General features: G+C 42.6%; 1 protein-coding gene across 1 annotated transcript in view; it reads right to left on the reverse strand.

Annotated features, from left to right (window-relative positions):
* Window positions 1–24,956, reverse strand: part of LOC112970527 (receptor-type tyrosine-protein phosphatase gamma) — a 149,355-nt gene that overhangs the window by 67,260 nt on the left and 57,139 nt on the right. Inside the window, exons 6-10 of the mRNA XM_026075013.1 lie at window positions 20,432–20,616; window positions 18,324–18,432; window positions 16,399–16,448; window positions 13,308–14,103; window positions 5,064–5,196 (exon numbers count right to left, since the gene is read on the reverse strand). Of these exons, the coding sequence (XP_025930798.1) occupies window positions 5,064–5,196; window positions 13,308–14,103; window positions 16,399–16,448; window positions 18,324–18,432; window positions 20,432–20,616 (1,273 nt within the window). The remainder of the gene's footprint in view (window positions 1–5,063; window positions 5,197–13,307; window positions 14,104–16,398; window positions 16,449–18,323; window positions 18,433–20,431; window positions 20,617–24,956) is intronic.

Raw genomic sequence — 24,956 nt, forward strand, 5'->3', positions numbered from 1 at the left:
GCATTTCCTGGTACTCAGTGTCATTTCTTTTGCACAGAAAGGCACTGCCTGAGAAGTACAAGGCTCTGTCACAGGACTCGTCCCAAGGAATCTGCTCAATTTAATAGGATGCTTGACAAAAACCTAAGAAAACTCTTATCCTCTATTAAATTTAGGCTTTGCCTAAGGAAGTTTAAAGGCGTCTTTTCCCCAAGCTGTCTCAAATACACACATGACTATAAACAAGCAGTACAAGCTTGCTTGCTCTTTGAAAGGCAGCAGCTGTGTTGTTCCAAAAATCCCTCCTGAATGTAAACATATTAGCACTGTATAAACAGCTTGATTTAATAAGAAATGCAATACAATATTCCTGCTTTGTCTTTGGGATCACAATGTTGATGGCGGCAATATTTCAGAGGTGAATTATGGTATCTGCTGAAAAGAAAGAAAGAGAAAACTCTCCAGCTATAGTTGTGAATTAATTTCTTCCTCTTAGCTGAAAATGAGAAATGGCTATAATTTAGTTCCCATTTAAAAGTTGCTGTTGGCTAAACTTTAAAATCTTAATTGCTTCTTAATATTCTCTGCTTATTTTCCCCTTCGAAACCACAGTCTATAGCATTGTACTGTTTAGATTAAAAACTAGAATGGAAACAGAGTGGAAGGTCACCAGTCACTCTTAAAATAGTTTTTCTTCTAAAATGGCAGAACTTAAGGTGTGTCTAAAGTATTTTAGTTGATTTCTAAACTCTACTCACCCTCCTGTACCTCTGTGAAAAATAAAGTGGTGGTGACCCTGGTTTTTCTTCACAGTCCCAATACTCAGGACTTGTTTAATCTGCAGCAGAGCACAGTGAAAGTGCTAGGGAAGACATGTTTCAAGCCACAGTATGGCACAGCATGCTGTAGGAACTTGCCTTGTTGCAAAAAAACTGAAGTCGCACTCAATCCCTAAATAGTTCGGGGGTCAYTATCAAACACATTCTGCAATCCTCAAAGCTCGTAGAAAAGGCTGTGAGCATAATAGTGGCAAAGTCTGCAGACAATACAAGTCAAATCTTCAACTGACCTTGAAGAACCGCAGAAGGATCTCATCATACTGAGAGTCTGGGTGATAAAATCATAGATGCAAAACAAATGCCTAGAAATGCAAAAATAATGTGCTTGGGAAATTGCAGCTTACAATACACACGCTCTAAGGGACTCTTAGATGAGCTATAGTRCTCCAAAAAAGGATCCTAACATCACAGTGAACAGTTCTCTGAAATACTCTGTGGTTGCCCCAAACCCACACAATTTCAGTAACTACTACGAAAGGAATGAAAGCAGAAAAAGAAAAAACATTATGCCACTGCAGAAATCCACGGTGGATCTACACGTTGAACAATCAATAAGAATCTAGTTCCTCACATTTTCTGTCTGCTAGGGCTCAAATTCTCTGCTTGGACTCAACGCTAAAAGAGAAATCAGTTCCAGGTGCTGGGACTCCTGGGACCACCAGCCCCTTCGTCGCACCCACGACCGCTCCAGGACCAGCCAGGCCTGTTTCTTCTCAAGTGGTATCAAAGACAGTCAGCAGCAGACTGTTAAACTACAGCCATCTCTGTCCTTCCTGCTGGAGGGCCAGTGTTCATAACCAGCACTAGCGCACTTCACGGCTTCTGGTCATCCTGCGTGTGTTTGATGGTGCTCTCTCCTCGGCATGCTGGCATACCAGGCAGGGCAATTTTTGTAGCCTCATTATGCTGACCTAGTTTATTCTCCACTCTACCAAATTAAAATCACCTAGCCCTCTTTGCACAGCAGTGTCATTAAAGACACACCAAATTCAGGAAACTTTAGTAGGAAGGTAATTCAGAGATGCTGCTTGCCTACAAGTTCCCATCCCTTTTCATTACTGAGATGGTCACAGCAGCAAAAAGAAGGAAGTGACCCTTTCACTTCAAGATCAGTCATATTCCTTTGCCATTTGTCCAGGACCCAAATGGAAAAGGAACTGAGAACAGCAAATTACCTCTGCAAATCAGGGAGTCTCATTCAGATGTGGGACAAACCATTCCCATGTATCTTCAAGGAGTCTCTAAGGAACACAGCACGGAAGCTCAACAGCTAAAGACAGGAAAAGCTCCATTAAACAGCCATTGCTTCCTATTACTCTCTTTTTCAAATAAAAGCAACTAAACATGAAGCTTCCTTACAACAAGACATCATCACAGAACTTACTTATTTCATTATGATGACACAGAGCGAGAGTCCCTGAGGATCAGAACAGAGACAAACATTTTGCCAAACCTGCGCTAGCAGCCCYGCCAGCTCCTGACTGCGGTCCCTGGGTAGCAGGGCATCGATGCAAAGCAAACAAGCAGAAGGCTTCGCTCTGCTTCATTGTTCTATTTATGTCACCTCTGCTCTCAAATCATCTAATCCCGCAACTGCTCAAAAACACAAAAGTGAACATATCATCTGTTTTACTCTCAAAACGTATTGCCAAAGGGTAACCCATGTCTCCTCTGCTTTTCCTGGTTCTCTGGGTTATGTTTTTTAATGCTTTTTCTCACACCAGAACAAAGAACTGCTGCGCAAGAAAAGACTGCTTGGTCCAGCACGCCTGTCCCCTTGGGGGTTATCTTTTCATAACAAGTGTTTCTCCGCTGTGCACTTCAATACCATGTTTCCCTCACTGAAAAATCTGTCTCAAACTTGTTTTTATGCTATTTACTTTGATGGTGTTATTTAGCAAATTATTCCATATGTTACCCATTACATTTTAAGCTAAGTATTTCTTTCTGAAAATCCAGATCACTGTTCCTTTCAAACTTGTAAATTAGACTCTGGGGTGTTTGAGGATCTTTTTTTTTCCTTTCTTTAAAACACTCACAGAGGCAAACATTTTATTTTTCCTAAGGAAAGGTAACCAAACCGAAAAGGGCACACAAAACACTGTGTTATTACTTCAGTGACATGGTCTGTATGACTTGAAATGTTACTGTGGATGATTTGTATCCTAGTTCCTTGTTGATTTATCCTAAAACATAGTTTGACTTTTTTCTTATAGTCTTTCTGTTCAAAAGATCCTCAGAACTATGAAGCTAGAAAGGGTAGATTACTTCGAAGCCAGTACACATGTACCCTCAGGTTTGTTGTTCCATAATTTGTTGCTTTGCATTTATCAAAAAACCTTTTGACTGTTACATGACATACTTGCTTGTCTACACTCATTTTTAATCTCCCTATTTTTTTAGTATCAATTGTACATAGAAAGTTGACCCACTGCTGTCATGGGTATTAATGCCAGTGTTCATAACTTTACCAAAACTATAGAGGAATGGTAACTACTCAGGCAAATTATAGAGAGCAGATAAAACGCAGCTGCTGTCTTTTTGCCATATACCAAAGATTACTGGAAAAGTAATTTGGTTTCAATTAAGGTCTTTGTTCATGCATCCTCCTTCGTTTATGTACTTGTTATTACTAAACAAATAAAAGTTTTATGAGGTGGATACTTAGGAATTTTAAAGATAAAAAGTATTTATCTTTAATTAACAAATCTTAATTTTATACTCTGGTAATATTATGATCTATAATAAAAATCAATATTTACCAACAATTACAGTCTCTAAGTATTGATCACTAAGCAAGTACTTTCCAACTTTTAACATCCTTTCCTTTTAACCACAGTATTGTTACTCAAGTGAATCAAACACCAGTTTTGCAATTATTTCTTGAGTCATTAGTGAAATTGCAGGAAATGTAAATGCTTTCCAAATAATGAGYTGTATCAACATTCTTCTTGATAATTGCTATTAGCATTTTGTTTATCTCAAAACCCTTCCTCCTTAGAAGAGCCTTTTGTATCAATGCAAGATAAATGTTACCAACCCTGCGTTACACTGCTTCAGGATATCCCACATACTTCAACAGCTTGCCTGGTATGAATGCGAACAAGTTTAGTTCTTCAAATGAAGAAAAAATGAGAGAACTTTTGGAAAAAAGGTATATTGATGGAGAGGGTACTACAATGGGATCTTCAGAATCTTTTTAATTTCATCTTTTATGTAAGTATCACTACAATTCTATTCATTGTATTACCATAATGATGTTAATTACTTGCAAATGTTAATAGAAATGATTTTCACAAAAGTATTGTCACCTATTTATTAATATTCTTTTGAATGTTCCCAGACTCAACAATTTGACCAACTAATTGTCAGCAAAAAGGGTGTCTTTAAAATTAGATTGGTAGGTTTTTAATTGCTTCTATGAAGATGATGATCAATGGACTGCTATTTCTAATCAGAGCTACTTTTCTGTGTCCTGTCTAATCAGATTTTGAAATAATTCCTAAATGCTCACTCTTCTATGAGGCTCATCCTTGGTACATTTTCACTGTCAGACAAATGAGGTGGCTTTGGGTTCTGGTTATGGCATATGAAGGTGTTTCAGGTTTTAATTTACCCTAAATCAAAGATGGATTTGTTGGTGTTAACCCTAGGCTCCACACTGAACCAAAACCAGGTTTGGTATGAATGATGGTGTCTCTTCAGAAGTGGCAATCTTAATTTTCATGCCATTGCAGGTTGTACTACTGAACGCTTCACCAATGTTAAAGAACTCCTGTTTAGAGTATTGCGATATAACGTGAGGCAAGCTTATCCCCCTCCACAAAAGCACAGTCAAAGCAAGAAAACGAACCGGTTAAGATGACACAGGGAGCTATGGCAAAGTCACACAYGGAACAAAGTCCAATTTCACTGGGCTTTTCTTCCATGACCACCCTTCCTGAAGGTCAAGAAAAAGATACATTTTTACAGCTATTTAAAAAGGGCTAATTGTGGAAACATTTGTCTGCATTACAGCTGGCTCCACCAGTGCTACTATTAACCTTATTTTCACGACACAAAAATCAGTATCTGAGACAGCTGAACAGTTAACCAATACCACTGTCCCAGCTTCCAGAGAGATATCTACTGCATCTATCACCATAACATTAAATAAAATAAAAAATACAGGATCATATTAAAAAAAAAAATCCCAGATGTGTTTTAAATCATGATCAGTTCCCCATCTACAGCAAACAGGCTCACCTCCAGTAAACAAGCACAGCAATGAGAAGAATGAGGCACACGAAGGTCAGTGCTGAGACCACAATAAGCGGGATGATCCATTCCATTTTACCAGGAGAAGGTCTCGTGGCCATGCTGGAGCTGTTCTTGTCAGCTGCGTATTAAGCACATAATAAAAATAATCACTAAATGGAAAAAAAGAATTACTGTATGGAAGATGTGCAAGCAAAACAAAATAATTTGTCCATTTTACATGATATGAGTAAACACTCGGAGCAAAGACCTTCTAATTGCAGGGTGGGACTCCATTTTTCTTTAGTCTGAGACATTAGAGCATAAAGTATGGTGTGTATTACCGCATATGGTTTGGATTTTACTACTGCCCATAATTACAGTCTCATACACAATTTCAGGACTCTGTCATCCAAGCACCTATTATCAGACGTGGAGTACCCCACTGAGTCATTCCACCACAACAAGAAAGTAAATGTTTTTCTTGGTCATCAGTGCTTGCAGGTAAACGCACCCTGTTTCTCAACACTACAGGACAGCTCTGTTTGCAAAGCTCAGTGTCATACTTTGCTTCAAAAATAAATTTCTTGGTAACTCTTAAAATAAAAACAAAAAAAACCCCTCAACGTGTTGGGTGTCATGTCACATTTTCTGCTAAATTGTTACAATCTGGTGAGTTACTGCATATGAAAGGACTTTTTGGCATATGGATTGTCAAGATGGATGGACGGGTGGATAGTATGCGCTCTGGCAGAAGAAATCATTACTCTGCAGGTTTTAAACAAAATTAAAGTATGGTCAACATCCTGAGGAGTAACTCCATTTCACTACTTGCATGACTCTAACACCATGTTAAAATTACTGTGTCATACATAAGATTAATGTCCAGAGGTTCTTCAATATTGGAGCTCATCAAAGTAGACACTGTATCTACATTTTATTTCAAAAGACATCTCATTTGTGCAAATTCATGTAGACTTGAAGAATGAAAGTTTTTAGAAAGAAATGCAAAAGAGAAATATAGAAGTAAATTCTGTATTTCATTCATGTTACCTAGCAAACAAGTGGTAGTTGATCAATACCTGTCAACAGGACATAATGGGAAGGGATAAGTGTTCAGATCTGAACAAAGATTGAAATGTACACACTTGATTTCTACTTATTAGCCCATGTGAGTCTTGCCTTACCAACGTGCTTCCTTGCCCTCGTTCTGTATTGTATTATCATATCTTCTGAAASTGCTGCAAACCCAACCAGAAGAACATAATTGCCTTTTCACCGTAGGCAGGCAAAACACAGATAATTGGAAGTCACCAGATGTCACATAATATGAAGTCATACTCTATTTTAATAGCATTTAGATTATACTCCTCCATAGGCAGGAGTAAAATTCAACTAACATGGAAGTAAAGGTTAATTGTAAATGCTTTTGCCTGACTGCTGAAAACAGAGCAAGGCTGCAGGCTGCTGCAAGCCCAGCAAGAAATCTTTCTAGTTTTAAGAACTAGGCTGATGGAGGTAATGCCCTTTAGCAGGCGGCCTAAATGAGGTGCTAATCAGAGGGATGTTTGGGGGGAAGTGAACGTGCACTGAGTATAGAACTGATCAAAAGAGAGATGAGTAGTCAGTTGTCTTCAACTTCAGTAAAAAGGGCTACTGAGGTTACCAACAGTGCAAACTTTGCAGAATAGGCAGGATGCTTTACTTAGAGCACATAGCGAGCCTTCGCAGCATACTAATAAAATCCAACATACCGTTTTTAAGACAGGTCTTTGATTTCCTTGACTAGCAAAGAGTAAGGAAAAGAACAGCCCCAAAATTAGAACAAAGGCTTATTGTCTGCATTTGCAAAACTTGCAGAAATCATAAGCCCTGAGGCATCAGTTTTTATCAGTGCATTTCAAATCATTTAATAGGATGACAAAATTAAGCTGGTGAGGTAAGTGTTATTAATTAGAGTGGTAAAAGGGACAAAGTAAAACCATACAATGCAATAAAACTTACTTGGCGAGCCAAATAGTCCCACCATACAGAACAGATGTGCCCCTGTACATCTATTACGGTATTGCTTCATATCTCTCCAAGGACAGTATTCTTTCAGTTTCACCTCCACAGATTTCAACACAAAAACATATGTTTCTGGTTGCATGGAAAGAAAATTAAATTCCATTGTAAGCACAGCACGGGCTAGAGTCCCTATACACACTATTTTATTCTGCAATGCTCACGATGCTCCCCTTACTTAGTCTGCTGTGGAGAACATGCTTATCTAACCCTGCCAACTCCGTACACCACAGATATGAGGATAAGAAAGTGCTCAATATGCTGAGTGCCAGAACAGCAAATGCCATTCGCGCATGCTGACTGCTGACCCCGAAATTCCAGTTGGGAATGGCCAAGCAGTGAAGCGCCTCAGAAAAAGAGAGACCATTCCTGTATTGGCTAGGAAGAGAAAGTCTCAGGTGTTTTTCTCTGCTTAAGAAAAGTGTTAAGAGAGCTTAAACAAACCAGTGCCAATGAACGTTGCACTAGATTGACAGCCGAGGCTGGAAGAACGCAGTGGTACAGCTGGACTGCTGGTGGGTGTCTCTTGGGTGCCATGGCAGAAGGGCCTAAGAAAGGCAGCACTCTGATTAAGGAGAAAAAGAGCTGAGGAAAACACACACACATACAAAAGATAGAGCTGGGCCTTTATATATTCCTGTGCTTGCACATGAAAAGATATTGTAAAATAGAAAATAATCAGCATTTCACCCTCTTTTCCAAACCAAGAATATTGAGCCTCGGCCAATAGCATATTCTTGTAACTGTGGCCACCACACACAGTACTGTGGCATAAAAATGCTTAAAAAATGGACCAGGAAACTCCAGTTTTGCTAAAAAATGTAAACAGTTTCCAGTGGCATATGCCATCATTGAATTAACTCAGTTTGCCTTTTACTGGCTTGGCATTCATCCTCGTAGGAAGGAATAAAAATGTTTACAGCATATCTGTTTCAGGAGGTCCCACAYGACACAAGTCCCAGCATCGCTAAATCCACTCTTGTGTGTGGAAAAATCCATAACTATCATTTTCCTGTGAATCACTCATTCAGCGGTCCCATCCAGTTCAATCCCTGGCAGCAGGAATATTAGAGACCATTGGGACAGCAAGGGGTGCTTTGGTAGTGAAACTCATGAGCAAAGGTCAGGGCACGAAAGAGGCACTCAGCAACCACAGGAATCTACTGTCTTTCTGTGTATTCTTGGTAATTGGWTCCTGAGAACAGAAACCTGTTTATTTCCCATAAGTAACACTGCTTGCTATAATAAGCAACGTAGCTGTAATATATAATCTACACAGCTTTTTACTTTGAAATTTCCCTTTATCATCCCTTGACATTGCATGAGCCGCCTGTACAGAGTTCTGTTTGTTGTACCATTACAGATACAGATAACCACGGCAACACAAATGTTGCAAATGCCAGAAGAAACCCCCTCTGCAGAACCGTCTCAGATAGCCGGCCATTTGAAAGAACGGCACCTGCTCATCTTTCCTTGAGTAAATGAAATTAGAGAATGATACAAAGCTATCGACTAATTCTGAAAAATAACGCCAGTCATATTATTTAACTACGAAAAGGCAAAGAAAATTTTTTTTCTTTTTTATAAAATCGTATCACCTTTGATACAAGTTGACATCAGCGTGCAGCCATCTTTTCCCTATTTCTTTAAAGATCTTTAACATCTTTAAAGGCATTTCTGCAGCACTCACACTTAGCGGTTGTACACAACTAAGCATGGCTTTTCACTGTTTCATGAACAGATGCCAACAATGTTTAATCCTGGTGTCACATAACCGATATTCACACTGTTTACACAGCCCAAATCTTCTCAATAATCCAGTTCTTTTATTTACAAGCCGCTCTGCTGTTTGTTCCTAAGTTGCCACACGAAGCAGCTCAAGTGCCACATGAAAATACAGCTTAATAATCCTTACCACGCATGCAGAAAGAAAGAATTACACAGATGTTTAATTATCTTAATGAGGTTATCCCCAAAAGGCTTTTGTAACCTCAGACCTGGCAAAGATGGTCTAAAAACCAAAATTCACTCCAGGCTAAAGGCATATACCAGGCCTGGAATTTAACATGCGCATCATGACCTCTCTACAAAGCCCTCTCGTGGGAGAAAGGCAGTGTGAGCGGGTAAGCGGTGAGGGATGGGAGGACTCGGCTGAAGCCTGGATCAAACCCATGTCTCCGTTGTTCGTTGTCCCAGCTTATGACTCGGGCGAAAGCCCCAACGGGAAACACGTTACTTTGCTCACAGCAGCATGCAGGAAGCACATTCGCTGTCCCCCACCAAACACAAAGGATCTGCTTAACCGTCCAGCACAACAAACCAAAATTCTGTGGGGTAATATCTGCTCTAGCCTGTTAAAACTGAATCGTGCTGTTTTTCTTTCTTCTTCTTCTTCTTCTTTTTTTTTTTTTTGTAGAGCATCACTCTAATTGCCGTTTTTCTAATTTTCAGGTTTCAGAGGCCTGGACAATGCTGAGCAGCTGTAACAGTTGCAGATCAAAGATACAATTAGTCTAATGTGGGCAACAAAACAGAGAAAGGGATGAGCAGGAAAATGAAAGAGGGGAATGCAAGCAAGCGCTCAGTGACAGAAGAAATCATTAGTGCTGGCCGATACCACCAGACAAGAAGAGGCCAATGCCATTTGGAAAATAATGACATGGCCTCAGGAGAGGTGTGTGTATGTGCGTGTGAAATAAGCACTAAAAGAAAATGAGCCTTGCTGTACTAATTGGCCTCACACTTTCCCCATAATTTCTCATGTGTTCCCTGTTCTCCTCTAATCATCCACGCTCATGAGTACTTCCCCGTTCAGTTATCTCCTTACAACTGCTAATTTGATGCTCTATAATTAATTTTACAAGTGTACATTGTTATGAAACAATTTTCTACTCTTTAAAATGATTAAACTTTCTCYTCGCAAAAACATTTTTGAAACCCTGACAGCTTTTTAAAAAAACGCCTTCCTGGAGAAGTTTCTGCCCTCTATGGGACATAATAAGCTGCAGCACTTTCTTTCTGCTCATTTTGGAAGCGACTTTTACCTTCTTTTATCTGTCCGGATGCTCAGGAATGATTTTAGATACTTTTGGCAATGGCCTCTTAGCTCGGTGAGTTGTTGCCCCTGTTTCAGGCTCACCTTGTTGTGAAAAACACTGAAGGCCCTTGCTCACAGGAGGTCTTGCTTATACCTGGAGTTTCCCTGAAGTCAGCTACTTGCATGAGCTATGTCTGGTCTGTTTGCATGGATAATGAATTTCCACATTACTCTGGAAAAATTAAGCTGAAGCAATTAGTCTTAAGCTTCGCACTGGTGTTTGGCTGACAACCAGTGCTACAGGCATGGGTTTTGCTGGCAGGTGTCTTCAGTAGCCTAGGCCCAGCCCTGGGGAAAGCTCCTTCTCCTGCATTCACAGGCTCTTCTCATGGGGGTAGCACTCCCAACAGGCCTGCCAAGCCTTACTCAGGCCAATTTAATACAGCATTTAGGCAAATTCCTGGTAAGGCAGATCTACTGCAGGTGCCTGAGTGGTAAAGATGCAAAGAGGAGAAGGATTTCCCTGAAGAGACTTGGAAGGACAAGATCCTCACACCTGGTACAAAGTGCTCCAGACTGGAAGCCTCTTTCCCTGAAGCCTATAAGAAAAAAACTCCAAGTGTTCCCAGACAGAGCTGAAAAAAATGGGTCCTTCCCAGTGACTGGACAAGGAGTCACCCCGTTTGTGAACAACCTAACTTTTCCCACCTGGAAGTCAAGGAGAGGGAATGAAACTCTRCTCTGGGGGAAATGGCACAAACGGGCCCTTCTTAGTCTCTGAATACCCTCTCCAGCCCCTTTGCCTCCAAGCTCAATACACTGACAAACCTGGGAGAGCTTGACTGTGAAGCTGAAAATATGCTACAGTTCCTTCCCCACATACTGGGTGCGCCACCAGAGATTTAGCCAAGATGTAACTAAGACCAGCTTGGGTGAAACAGGCAGCCCTTCCGCTTATGTGTTCCCCCAGYCAACATGTGCAGGTCACTTCAGATTTCATTTCCTACACATGGAAGCCTGATTTGTTTGGTGCAGTGATCTTAYGAAGTTGTCCTCCCTCCCTCCATACAAGTATGGAAAAACCTCATTGCAGAGTCCTTTCAAGACTGATTGTCTTTGCATGCAGTCTTCAAGCCTCCAAGCTGGAGGGCAGCTTGCAGGTGAGCAGAGCTCATCAAAGAGCCTCTAGTAGGAGGCAAAGCTGTACTGAACCACTTCCAGTGATAGCTCTCTATATGCTAAAAGAAAACTGAAACCTCTACAGACAAAGGGCTACAATTCACAACAACCAGTAACAACTACTGAGCAGTATTAACAATATTTCCCCAACTCCTCATTGATTTTCATCGTCTTCATCTTAGCCTCACCACAGAATACAAACCAATCTAATAACAAACCCTTTGTCATTGGCCAAGAAGCTAGAGCTACCCATCTTTCCTTCAATTTACATTAAGCTGAGAATAAGCTATCAGGACCATTTGCTAGGGCTTATACAAGGGACATGGAATTTGGGTCATCTGAGAAACTAGGGCATGAGAAACAGCGAAGCAGAAGGCAAGAAGAACCGCAGAGAACTATTCAAGAGGCAGATTTGCCCAGACAGATCAAACTGTCAGCGTTTGAACTTACATGGTGTGAATGCTTACCCTCAGCAYTGCAATGTGTAGCTAGGACAAGTTCCCTCCTTCCTGATATGAAGCTGACTAGGGTGAGAGGCATGTTGAAAGTTGTTTGTCAGGCATTTCAGACCGTACAGAGTGGGAACACCAGACTTTGAAGAAAATTTCCAGGTGAAGAGTGAGAAAAACAGCAGTGTATTGAAAAAAAAAAAATCAGGAAAACTTGGTGCGGGTTGCTCAGCTTCATCACTGGTAATCTGTTCTCTTATCGAACAGTTACAATTCACAGCATTAGTCAGGTCAGCATGTCTATAATAAATGTTATTAAAATTTGGATTTAGCTTTATTTTTTAAATTGATTCTGAACTACACCTGAGAGCACAATGTCTGCATTTGTGTGTTAATAAATGTAAGGAGAAATAAATACTGGAGCTTTTCCACAGTATTTTAACTCTAGAAGAGCTTGGATGGAAAAACAAAATGACAAAACAGCCTGTAGATTAGCAAAATAAAGAGTAACAGTCAAAAAACCAAACTCCCCAGAATGTACATTATCTTATAGATGCTGCAGTAATACACATAATCACTCAAACTTGCCATTGTTTCTAAATCTCAGTCCTGCCTCTGCAAACAAATCCATATGAACRTAGTCCATTTGTTCCTGTGCAGTTAAGATTTGTTTTTCTCGCAGGTGCCTGGTGGGCAGAAATACGTGCATATGGCCTGGACTTTCCGCACAGCAAGTTGGGAACACCACCAGACATCTGTTTGCATAGGTCTGTGCAGCAAATCCCAAACCTGCTGGACTTACTGCACATGCAGAGCACCTGTGCATGCTTTCAAAAGGTCATATTCACCGTGCACATACCGAGGAGCTGGCACGTACATGCAGGGTTGACATGTACAGGAGAAACAGTAATTCAGGACAAATGTAGAATACCCACAAATTCTGCCCGACTACAGTTTTCTTCACAGGAAAAAAAGAAGTAAGGTAATCCTAGTGCAAAAGGTGCCTTGTCTTGCAAGATCAGAGCATGTAGGTTTTGTGGTGAGAAATTAGCCGGCAACGATCCCATATTTGGGAGAATATCTCAAAGCAAAATCAGGGAGAATCCTGCAGATAAACTAAATTAGCTTATAACATACATAGCAACCTTCCCATTAAACACCAGCTAGGCACAGCAACCGCTGTTCCAAATTAATTTCACAGCTGTAGTCTACCACGTTCCCCCTTTGGTTTTTTAAGCAAACTTCTTCATGTAGCACATYAGGGGTTAATGTTTCTCCAGACTTCCTTTTCTAGTAACAAGCACAGGCAGCGTGCATCTTTCCCCCCAAAACTGAAAGACGACCTCTCCCCTCTTCTCCCCCCAGTGACAATTTGTGGACCGGGCCCTGCAATAACCTGCCCATGGCGAGGAAGCCAGGCACCGCAACAGTGCTGTATCTCCTGGAAATCAGCACGGAGGTTGGTCTGTGTAATTACCCGACCGTCTTACGTGGGGAAAAAACAGTTCCCCGGAGGTCACTCACCTGGGTTGATGGTGATGAATTTGTTATCTGAGGGGTACTCCTCCGGAAAGCGGTCCTCCTTTGGAAGAGGCTTCCTCGTTGTCTCCGGTTTCCGTGGGCTCTTGCCCAGGTAAAGTTCGTCGGTGAACACTGGCGGCACTTGGGTGGAGGGGAGAGGCGGAGGCTGAGGCTCTGCTGCTGCAGAGGTCTCCTCCGTGGGATGTCCATCCGTCGGGGCAACGTTTTGGTTTCGCTCTGGACCCGATATGGTTTCGTTTCCTTCCTCGCCCGCAGTCCTATTGGGGGCACCAGTGGCTCGCGGCGGCTCTGTGCTGTTCCGCACGTCCGCGGCGGCCTCGGTCGCTCGGCTCTTCTCCTTCTTCTCCGCGTCCTTTTCTTCCTCTTCCTCGTGCTCCCTCTCCCCATCCTCACTTTCGCTCTTTTCGTCCTTTTCTCCCTCCTCCGCTCCCTCGCCGTCCTTGGTCAGTGCCGCGTCCCGCTCCGGCCCCGGCGAGGACGCGGCCTCGGTGGCGGCCACCGCCGGCCGGCCAGGCTGCTTGCTGGGGGCCGCTGCCGCGGGGAGGCGGGTGGGCCACACGCTGCTGGGGAAGGAGGAGATGCCGCCGCCGCTGAAGCCCAGCCCCGCCAGCAAGGTGCTGGTCACCACCGAGGCCACGGTGGCCTGGCTGCCGCTGGAGGAGGGCCCCATCCCCGTCGCCATGGACACGAAGGAGAAGGGGAGGCCGGCGGAGGTCCAGGTGGAGGAGCCGGAGCTGATGGGCGCCATGTCGGCTGAGGAGGCCGGCGAGGCGGTGGGCTTGAGGAGAGGGCAGGGGAGAAAACACAGAGGAGAGCATCAGCAGGGGCCCCGGACGTGCTGCCTGGGCTTCCACACACACACACACCATCCCGCTCATTAGCCTCTCTAAACGAGAGACGTGGATTCACACCAGCTGGACGCAAGACCGAGCCGGAAAAAGCACCAGCCACCAAGGCACAAGGCAAGCGATGACGGGAGGAAACGTCCCTGCGTTTGCCATTTCAAAACAATCATTATAATCAAAGTCTCTTTATTCTTATCTTCGTTTGACAGCGGGGCTTTCTCCACCCACATCGCTGGCTACTTGTGAGTAACGTTTCCTCTCGGGGTGGGGGAGGATCTGAAGAAGTTTAATGAGTTTAGCGGCATTACTCACAGCGCCCTAATCCTCAGAAGTTTAAAAATGTGGCGTTACATAAGCGTTGTCCAAAAATATGAGCTGTGCCGCTACCGGGCAGGCAGGGCTGGTGGACCGCTCTGGAGGAAGCTCTGGAGGAAGCTCTGGGTCTTCCCACACACATTGTCAGGGCCTCAAACGGTACTATTTTTATTTTCTAAATTTACCTTCCGAGACCAGCACTATTCTCCTAAGCACTGGCACTGCAGCAAGCAGCGAAGCGTTGCTCTCGTTAGAGAAGMCCTGCTGCAGGTCCAGCTGGGAAGTCGAGAAGGGCTTGGAGGGCATCAGGAGTCTTCCCGCTAGCCAAAGTTGCCAGGGCAGCTACCGGCATGGCCAGACTGCGGCGGCCACGCGTGGGCTTGGCGTGCCCCATCCCGCAGCGCTCTCCCTGCTGGTTAGCTTAGTGCAACCAAGCTGCTCAACTAAGTGCATGCATGCTCCGTGCATGTTAACATATGCTTTCTCTGAAATAAACCCCCCCGGTATAAACCTTAACAAAGAACGAGACAAGTAATTCACTGTCCTACATTACATCTGCAAAAAGGCACTCAAGAGAGTTGGCTAAAGACATGGAGTAAATCTGCAGAAGAGCTGGGGTCAACAGCTCTGCCCGGACCACATTCCCTCTCTGACTTATTCAAGCATGTCTCATGTCACTGACTGCATCACCAAGGGGACCATGAGCTGCAAACGCACACACCAGACACGGACAAACAAGGGTTACACAGGTGCTACTCAACCTTGAACAAAACCATAAAATGTCTCTCTATTTCTGGAATGGCTTTGTAATTTAACAGTATTTCTGCATCTCTCTGCCATTCACGGTTTCAATCAGGCCATGTAGTTGAAATGCTGCAGCAAAACAAGAAAGGCTGCCTTCTCATGTTATTTTTGACCAGCTGCAATCACAGAGAACCTGAGATCTCAGAAGAAAACCTGTGCTTTAGAGATTTCCAGCCAAAACTTTAAATAAGCATCTAAACTTTTGGATACTTATCAGTGTGAACCCCTAAGGCATTGTGAGATTTGCTTTTCTTTGGCATGTACGGTCTCAAAGCTAGACTGAGTAATAAAATTTGACAGCAGATTTTGTACATCTAGAATACCTCTATATATCATTTAAAAACATTAATAATTCAGATTCAAGCTCTGTATGTGTTACTCATTTACTAGGGAGCATATCAAATTGGAATGGAATAAAACCAAAAATAATATATGTAGAGAAAATTCAATAGTATGAATTCAGTCCATAGATTTGACTGAACAATTTAGTATACTGAATGCCAAGAATTTAAGGCTATGGATGATTAATGTTAAATAACCAGATGCTTGCAAAACTGAAACGGTGTATTCCAGTTTTACTGTAAAAGTATCAACATTTCTGACTCCAGAATACAATGGTCAGCTTTAGTGACTTGTTATAGTCTCACCTGAATTAAAATTAAAACAAACAGCTTGTTAAGGCTTCATTCACACAACAGCAGATATCCTTAAAGCACTGGAAAAGCAAATATGCTGTATGTGAGGCCTGATTCTTGTTGCATATATACTTCTGGTCATACAGTTAATAAAATAAATTAAATTTATTTCCATTGTCATCATTAAGATTACATATCCCATCTAAATGCACTTAATATTTGTTTTGGAAGTTTTTCTAACACATGATTCGCCAGTGGTTAAAACTTCTTGGAATCTGAGGCTAGAAAGCCAAAATCTCACCCGATATTTTACGCAGGTTATGAAGCCTTTTGCGCAGGGTTTAAACCACTAGCACCGTAGGAAATTGCGGTCCCGCCGCAGATTTACAACATCATGCTGCCACCTGGTGGGAACGCCACCACAAATTACAAATGTTCGTCAATTCACTGCAGTGATTTACGTCCACAACTTACCACTCCTGTTTTCACAATTCTGGTCCCCTCGAAAATTCGAGTAGTGTTAGCTGAGAAACAAAGAATAACAACATTTAAGCGGACTAGGAAGGGAGACGGGAGATGATAGCGACATCGCAACACAATTTTTGCTAAACAGTTGCTGAACATTGCTATGACTAAACATGCCAAGAGAGAAGAGAAATGGAGGCCTGCGAATGAACTGGTAACCACAGACTTGGCAGGGAAACATCAGAGAAGGCCTGCTGCATGCAGCAAAGTCCAAAATATGATCAGTTATGGTGGTGTCAGTCTGGAGAAAAGTTAAGCTTCTCTAGACAAGTTGCTTGATATTATTCACCTAACTACTCATGTCTAAAGATGATTCGTTTGTCTTTAATTACTCAGGACTGGAAATGCTGGACTAAGTTCACTGTCAGAAAACATATGTTCTCCTTCAAATCCAAGTTGGATGAACTGTACTGACTCACACAAGAAGCTGGAATAGCTGAGGATAACAACTTCTTTCTGCCCTTACGATATGTTATCTTTATTTATTGCTATTTATCTTGAGTACAATAATGAGACTCTGAAGAATGTTTTGAGAGCTCAGGTTGATTTTTTTTTTAAGTTAGATCTTTGGAACAGCCAAAGATTAGAAGAACACCTACTTTTGGGGGAGACATGGAAGGAAATGCAACATCTACTCCTACTGCAGATGTGTCTGTCACTTCCAATTTTTTGAACGAAAGGCTAAAGAGCACAAGGAATATTTGACAAAACTGTCAATAACATTTTGTTTTTAACTGGAACTAAATGGTTATCATGATCAAATTTCAGAGAATCTTTCCCTTCTACTATCTGCTGAAAGAGGCCAGAATCACTAATACACAGGCTTCTGACTCCTGCCTGGCACTTAAACTGAACTCCAAAACTCTCTGCTGAGATACTAAAAAATTGAGAGCTATATAAAAGATATTGCTTGGACAGGACAGTTCTTGTCTGATCCCTGCGATGCTGCTAACACTGCGGCATGCACCAGGGATGCTGGAACAGAACTGAATTGCGTCCACAGCTTGACATCCTTCAGATGTTAATGACTGACAAGTTAGCATTAAAACCTGCATATTTTCCAAAAATCTCTTAAAAATGCTTCTTATTATTTTGTTCCATATACAGCATAATACCCAAGTGATTTAAGTCTGCTTCACTTCAGAATTTGAATTTTTAACTCTACACTTGTTTTGTTTTTCCAATACCCATTCCTAGGTCTACATTTCTTAGGAATGTCATGGGATGAGTGCTCTCAGCAGAGGTGAATTTTGCCCTACCGAATAAAACAATTAGAAGTAAATTCCTGGGGAGAAGTAAAACTTTGACACTTACGGAAACCAAAAGCATCAAGTTCTACAAATCTCAACTTCACCAGACTTGTCAAACACACTTCAGTGGAAATCCATGACAACTGACAGTTTAGCAGCCAGTTCTTTAGCTCTCATTTAAATATGTGTGTTTTGAAAATCACTGTGGTTTTGTGCATGGTAAAAACCTGAGAATCCCTACATGTGGCTGTCAAGGTGGGACTGATCTCCTTTCCTCTTTATGTAACACAGACACCAATCAGACTCTCGTTCTGCTGTAGCTGAGCCTCTGATGCATAAGCAGTCGCTGATGAATTTGCCTTATAAAACTAGTGAAGAAAAGCTATGTATTCTCATAAGAACGGACACACCACTTCCAACAGAGTGCAGTAGGCAAACCGCCATCATTAGAAAGAGGACTCTGCTAAAGTCACTGGCCACAGTTTGGAATTGGCATTGTCTACATGCATTCAAACGTCTTCTGAGATCATTCCACAACATACTGTACTCTGCAAAGAAAATGTTAAACACACACAGAGCCATTTAATTTAAAAATACATTTGTTTGTTTGTTTGTTTGTTTTACCTTGAAAGAGCATTGTCTGGCTAAAGTCACTACGCATTTCATTTCGGCAAACTGCTTGAACTCTGAACAGATAAAGGATGTCAGGTGAGACATGGCTAATGATGGCCTTCTGTTTAAAAAAAATAGATATTATTCAGTTTTTTACCCCCACAGGACTGTCCACGATCAGTTTGCAATATATAAAGCATTGTGCTAACACAGGACATATGTGCCATCTAAGACAAACTTATTTCTAAAGGGGAATAGTCACTGCTCCCCTTGGAGAGGTCCAGGTGAAGTTCAATTGACTTCCCTGGGATCAACGTGTTGCACCCAGACTCTGCTGGCTCTGCCCATGGGAAAGAAATGAGCATGCCCCACGTCTGCTCTCATGCCTCATGCTTGAAGGTCTCCACTCTCCTCAGAAAACCCTAACCCTCAAATCATTCAACCTCACAGAAATTAAAATGAAGTTTTTATGGGTGGAGGTACAAATTYCAAGCCTGAGATAAGCCCTGAAAAGTCATTATATGTTCAAACCCACTGTTTATTTTGCAACAAACTGGCTATGGCAATTAGCAGCTGGTGGCCTGTAAGGCATGATGGTGGGCTGGGATGTCCCTGCATACTCTTAAACCCGAGACACTGCCTTGCTGCCTTCATGCTGCTCCTCTGGGTGGCATTTAGTCCACAGTCACATCATTTCTTGTCTTGCAGAAGAGAGCACCTGTAGCTGCATGGGCCATTTGAAATACCAGTAAGTCCTTTAGGAAAACACTGTCTAGCTCTGTTTCAAGATGGGACAGCCCAGCTGTTTCTGCCAGAGCACTGAAAGTGGATTGCACTTTCCTCTGAAAAACTGTTTCCTTCTTCTCTTGCCCCCAAAATAGACCAAGCTATCATTGCCTCCTTAACCTCCAAGCTCTACTGCACAGCACAGGGTCTCACTGCAATTTATTTCCAAGCTATCGCTCCATCACATCCTCTGCACATTTAATTATTTCTTTTACATACAACAGGATGCTGTCGCTGTGCCCACATCATTTTTGCTGATTAACACTCTCCTCCTTATTACTGATTAAAAAAAAAAGTCCCCTAAGAGTGTGGAGYTGTGACAAGAGAGGTTACAATACATCATAACCTTGGGTGCCTTTCAATAGATTTCTTTCTGATTTTGTGAGGCACATCATTCCCTAATGTGACCCAGATAACAATGTCTAGTAGGGAAATTGAAAATATAAATGGAAAYGAAGTAAAAGAATCTTCATCTAAGGGAATAAGAGAAGTATTATTGTCTAACTGATTGAATGGCCCCAGAGGATTGTGTATTTGAAAAAAAAAATACGATAACAGTCATTAGAAATAACACTCTGTGCTGCTGCATTTCTCATGTGCATATACAATTACTGATTTCATTATTCTAGAGGCTTTCTTTGATTAACAATAAATGGAAGCCTTTCAAACCTGAATATGTCACTTTGATTTTATATGCAGAGAATGTTAAAGACCGGTACAATACTTGCTTCCACTTGGACAAGAATGACAAGCAGATCAAATCCTAAATGGAGGGGATAGACTGGTGTTTCCATCTATGTTGGAACCGTCTTGCTCTTCCCTCTCTTTCTCTCACAGCCAGACTGAGGCAACGCTTATACAGGCCACTCTACAATAATCTTCTAGCTCTGACCATGCAACTATTACTACTGGCAGCACTTACTGATCAGAAGCTGTTTCAAAGCCTGCAAGGGGCTACGCACAGTGACCAACTTGATTTTGGGGGATTAGGCCTCTACTGTGAAAATCTGTGAGCTGAACAAGAGCCGAAAGGTATTCAGAGTCTAACTATTTCCTGAGCCAGCTACTTCTCAGCAACAGAATATGAAAAGGTGTCTGCAGATTTAGTCCTTTATACACTCACAGAAACTATAAATTCACACTCCAGTGTTTTGGGTGATCTATTAGGCAATCTTCAACTAATGCTGAACATTTTAAAAGCAATTCCTTGCAAGTCAAACACTAGCCTGTCTGTAATGTAACAAAAGCTTTCCTACTCTTCTTCCTTCTACTGAGAAAATAACAATATAAGGACAGCTCAAGACATAAGTCAATGGTTGATGCTGTGGTTTTACCAGGTCCTTGTCACTGTCCTTGGTGAAAGTCTTCTCCTTTTCATCTTCGTTTTTAGTCCAACTGTAGGAGATCATGTAGTTCATGATAGGAGGGTGGTAGACTGTTTCTGGTTGGTTCCAGGTTACAAGCAACGCTGTTCTGTTCACAGGCTGCACTTTCATGTTGACGGGAGGAGTGCTGCAAGCTAAAAAAGAAGGAACAAATATGAAGCTCTCTGAAATAACCAAGAGTAAGCAGGGAGAACTGTACTTCACTCTAACAGCCAGGTTTTTTTTAATGCCTTGCCYACAGTAGTAGCTTAGGCTGCAATCCACTGAGACCAATGGGATTTAATACCACCTGCAGCTGCTTTCTGCTCTCCAGAGTAAAGGGAATCCATTCTCTGGAGGCAGGTTGCTTCTTTCTCCACTTATTTTCAATTCTGACATTTGCACATATACTTTATCTTGGTCACTTAATTACTCTGCATTTGAACCTTTAGAAGTCCGCCTAAACTCGAGTCACAGCTTCCCTGGACTACAGCCTCCTGTTACATGAAGGGGATAAAAATTCTGGCCTGCTTTCCAGGGCCTGCAAATATTTGGAACCTCTGAAAATGCGATACCATTGGGTCAGCAAGTCTATTCCTTTTAACCCAGTATGTTTTTGCACATGAGCAGAAAGTTACTTTATACTCCTCCTTCTACATATTTCCCCTCACAGCCTCTAAACTGCTTGTCAGGAAAACAGTACAAATCCAGGAAAGAGCAGCACTCTTAAGAAGGCCCTTGGCCATCTCRTTCTCCTAACAGACACGGGAGCCACCGGCTGGCCTCCGAAGGCTGTGGCTTTCTGACCCCGTCCATGGATGGAGGAGGCAGAGGTTGCTTCTTGGCCAGGGTGAAGACAGTGGACAGGTCAGCATGGGAATGGCTTAACCAGAGGGAGAAACACGGCTTCTGTTTATTTCGTGTGCCAAAATCCAAACTTCTCCAGGAAAGACTAAGCCGGGGTGCCAACCCGGCACATACACTTTGCAATGCAGTGCAGTGTCGAGCACAGCGCTAAGAAAATACTTCTGAAGCAATTGAAATGTAAAGGTCAATGTACGAGTGATGAACACTAGATGGCACTCATATGCTACCTATAAGGTACATCATGCATTTTGCAACTGTAAGAGTGTAGATTTTTCCAAGCTTTAAAAATCCTGTTTAAAATATACAATTCAGGACAGATTCTCACATTTCCTTTCCAAATATAAACTCTGAACCAAAAAAAATCACTTGAAATGATACCCAAATGCATGTGCCGTGGCAAAGGAGCTGGCCTCTTCTGCCAGGAAAAGTGAGGGTGTCACCCAGCCCATGACACTGCTGCTGTTTTCAGAATTATTTTTCCCAATACTACTTTTATATTTAAAGCCAATGCAGTCATCTCATTTGCACTCTGCAGGTAAGTGACAGGGTGAATATTTGGACATATTTCACTTCTAAAGGGTCTTGGCTGCACTGAAGGGGAAAAACGTCTACTCCTAGGCCTGGAGTTTCAGGTTGTTCATGTAACTAACTCTGCTGCTAGATCACTGAAATAGCTACGGTTCCAAAATAAAAATGATTAAACTCTGTAAACACCAATATTACCAGTACAATGGAAAAAGACCTGTCAAATGCATTTGTGCAGTTATAACTCACATTTTGTAACTAGCCTGTACAAAATAAGGAAACATATATTACAGAAATACACATGGGTCGGAAAGATCGTTTGTGTTTGCTCCTGTCAGGAGTGACAGTTTTACAGTTTTGCAGCAGATCCTTCTGCTCAGCACAGAAGGATCCAGCAAAGCAAACCCTGCAGTATCTCTAATCACTTGTTTATTGACAAAACAAGTAAAATTTTCCATTTATGCTGAGCAGAAGGGACCAAACCTGCATTCTGCAGACAATGCCACAAAGCCAGAAGCGACACCTTAGCCTGCTGCCTGCAAACCGCTTCCCTCTGTCTCACCCCCGCTCTCGGCACTGCGCCTGCAGACCTGGAGAGCGTGGCAGAGAGACAGCAGCAGCAGCCTGGACTGAGCTGAGAGCGTGCAGGCACGCTCCGGCGGCTGGGCAATGGCCTCTCTCCCAGGTTTGGACAGTGGTGCAGGCAAGAGGGGGCAAGGAGATTGTCTGATCTATTCCTGAAAACCTCCAGTGAAAGTGTGTGACTCCACACCTGTCCACACCATGCAGGCTTCCCTGTGCTCCGTGGTCCCTGCTGCTAGGGAAGATCATTACACTCTTGCCTTCTCTACTTGAAGGACAACTGCTTCCCCTCCTCTTTGCAGAAGCAGTTTGACTCTAGTCAGTGGTACAGTACAGTTTCCAGCCAGAAAAGAGAGCAACCCAAACTAGCCTCTCATGCATGGTCCAGAGCTGTTGCTGTTGCCAGGATTTACAGAGCTCTGTGATCCTTGGAGTGCCTCTCCATGCTCACCTCTTTCTGCTGAGATAGTCAAATCAATTCTTACTTATATCACCGCTTATTGATAATTACACCTTTGAAGCCCCTGGTCATTACAGAATTACTCTTCAGAAATACCAGGCCAGCCTTTACCGTTCCACCTAATCAAAGCCTACCAAAGCCTATCAGAGGTGGGAGCCCCAGGTGAAGGACTAGCCAGACCTAGAAGTCGTCCTATCCAGCCCTCCTTCTCCAGAAGGATATCCAGAGAATGACATTTTTAATATAATCAAGCATCAAACTGTTTTAGAAATAATTCAACCAGGTAACCTTCACAAGAGATGTAATGAAGAGGTTTAACTTAATCGCAGTGTCCCCTGGCACGTGTTGACCCATCCTCTAGCGAGCCGTTTCCCAGACAACAACCCTACACCCTGCAAGGGAGAGGGGACTGTTCCCATCCTCTACTCCATGTGACTCCTTGCCACCAGCTTTGATGCAATTCAGAATAGTTCATGACAGTCACAGCAGCAGGTATTTCCCAAAGGTAAATAGGAGACCTATTTGAGAGGCTCAAAGTTGGGAGACCCTCCCTCCATGACCATGTACCCTGATCCAAGGTCACAAACACCTTTAAGCAGCTGAGTGACTCCAGTGACTTCACTGAGACACACGCTGACATGTTTTGACTGGGGCCACTGCATGACTAGGACAAATCGTGTTCACAGCCAGCTAAAAGAAGATTGAATTTCCAATTTCACAGTAAATAATATTACAAACTTTTTATCATTTAGTAGGACTTTGTTCCAATTATTCTGAGACACATGGGAAGAACCTGCTGTAATTAAGTAATAACCAACATTTTCTGTTCAGCCGCTATTTTTTACAGCTTTTGAATTGATGAATGGGCAAAAAAGAAATCATCCTTTTTTATAAAATGAAGCATATGGTTTATTAATTTAACCAAACCTGCTCAGGACACAATGGAATAAAAAAAAATTTGATCCAGTAATTCAATTTGATGATTTAATTAAAGTGATACATAATAATGTAGCAAATGTCGAAAGGCAAAAAAAAAAAAAAAAAAAGTAATGAGTTGACCATCTATAAAACAACTGGCATTTTCCAGAGATCTAATTTTCCTTTTGAAATTCTGTGCGCCTTGGATTTTGGGAAGAAGTTTAAAAAAATCACTGACTCCTCTCTCTCTCTTTTTTTTTTTTAAATGCTAAGAAGCCTCTACAGATTTTGCAAAGCGTGCAGCTGAAGGACAAACAGAGATGCAGAAAGAGGCTGGGGCGGGGAGGAAGAAGTTTGCACTCTCCTCCGGATTGAATCAGAATACACTGAAGAGAAACACAAGCTTTTCTTCCCCCCCAAACTAAATAAGCAAACAAGCCTGTGAATTCATGATTGCTTGAGAAAAAAAAAAAAAAAAGAATGAAAACCAACAACCAGCAACATTTGACATTGAAATAGCAGATTTCAGTTATTTTTAGAGAAAACATTACTAATGCTCTCTTTTCAATTCTGATCCAACGGAATAATGAAAATTTGGAGGGGGATCTCAGGATGTCTTTATGTGGCATAATGCAATACTGAGCAGAGATACCTGCACTGGGATACCAAAGCCAATATGGACTCGTCAGCCCTGTGCCGGGGCTAACTGGTGCTCCGGGAGGCAGAAGAGCCCGGCTGGGCACAGGGGCGAAACCTCGGCAGCGCTCAGCGAGCGAGCACGTTCACAGTATCAAGGGGCACGTCTCGTGGCATGAGAGATGCCCTCAGCCTGTCACGTCCTGGACCTCTTGCAATAAAAACAAAAAGCTCACAGGTTGACAGACAGGCATAATCTCTGCTGGGCACCGGGCAACGTGTTGGCTCCTGCCTTTTGGAAACATCCTGCAACGGAGGGAGGACTGCATGGGTGCATCCGGAGGGAGGCACAGGGACCTGACACACGGCAGCCTCCGCCAGCATTTCCAGCTGTTGGATGTGTGCGGCTGTCGGGGAGCTCGACACAGGCGCTTCGCTGCAGATCGTCCCGCCGGGGAAGGCGGGGGGCAAGCCAGCCTCTTGGCTAGCCTTGTCTTCCAGGGCTCA

This window comes from Apteryx rowi, unplaced genomic scaffold, assembly GCF_003343035.1.
Source record: "Apteryx rowi isolate R43461 unplaced genomic scaffold, aptRow1 scaffold_4, whole genome shotgun sequence".
Classification (NCBI taxonomy): Eukaryota; Metazoa; Chordata; class Aves; order Apterygiformes; family Apterygidae; genus Apteryx; species Apteryx rowi.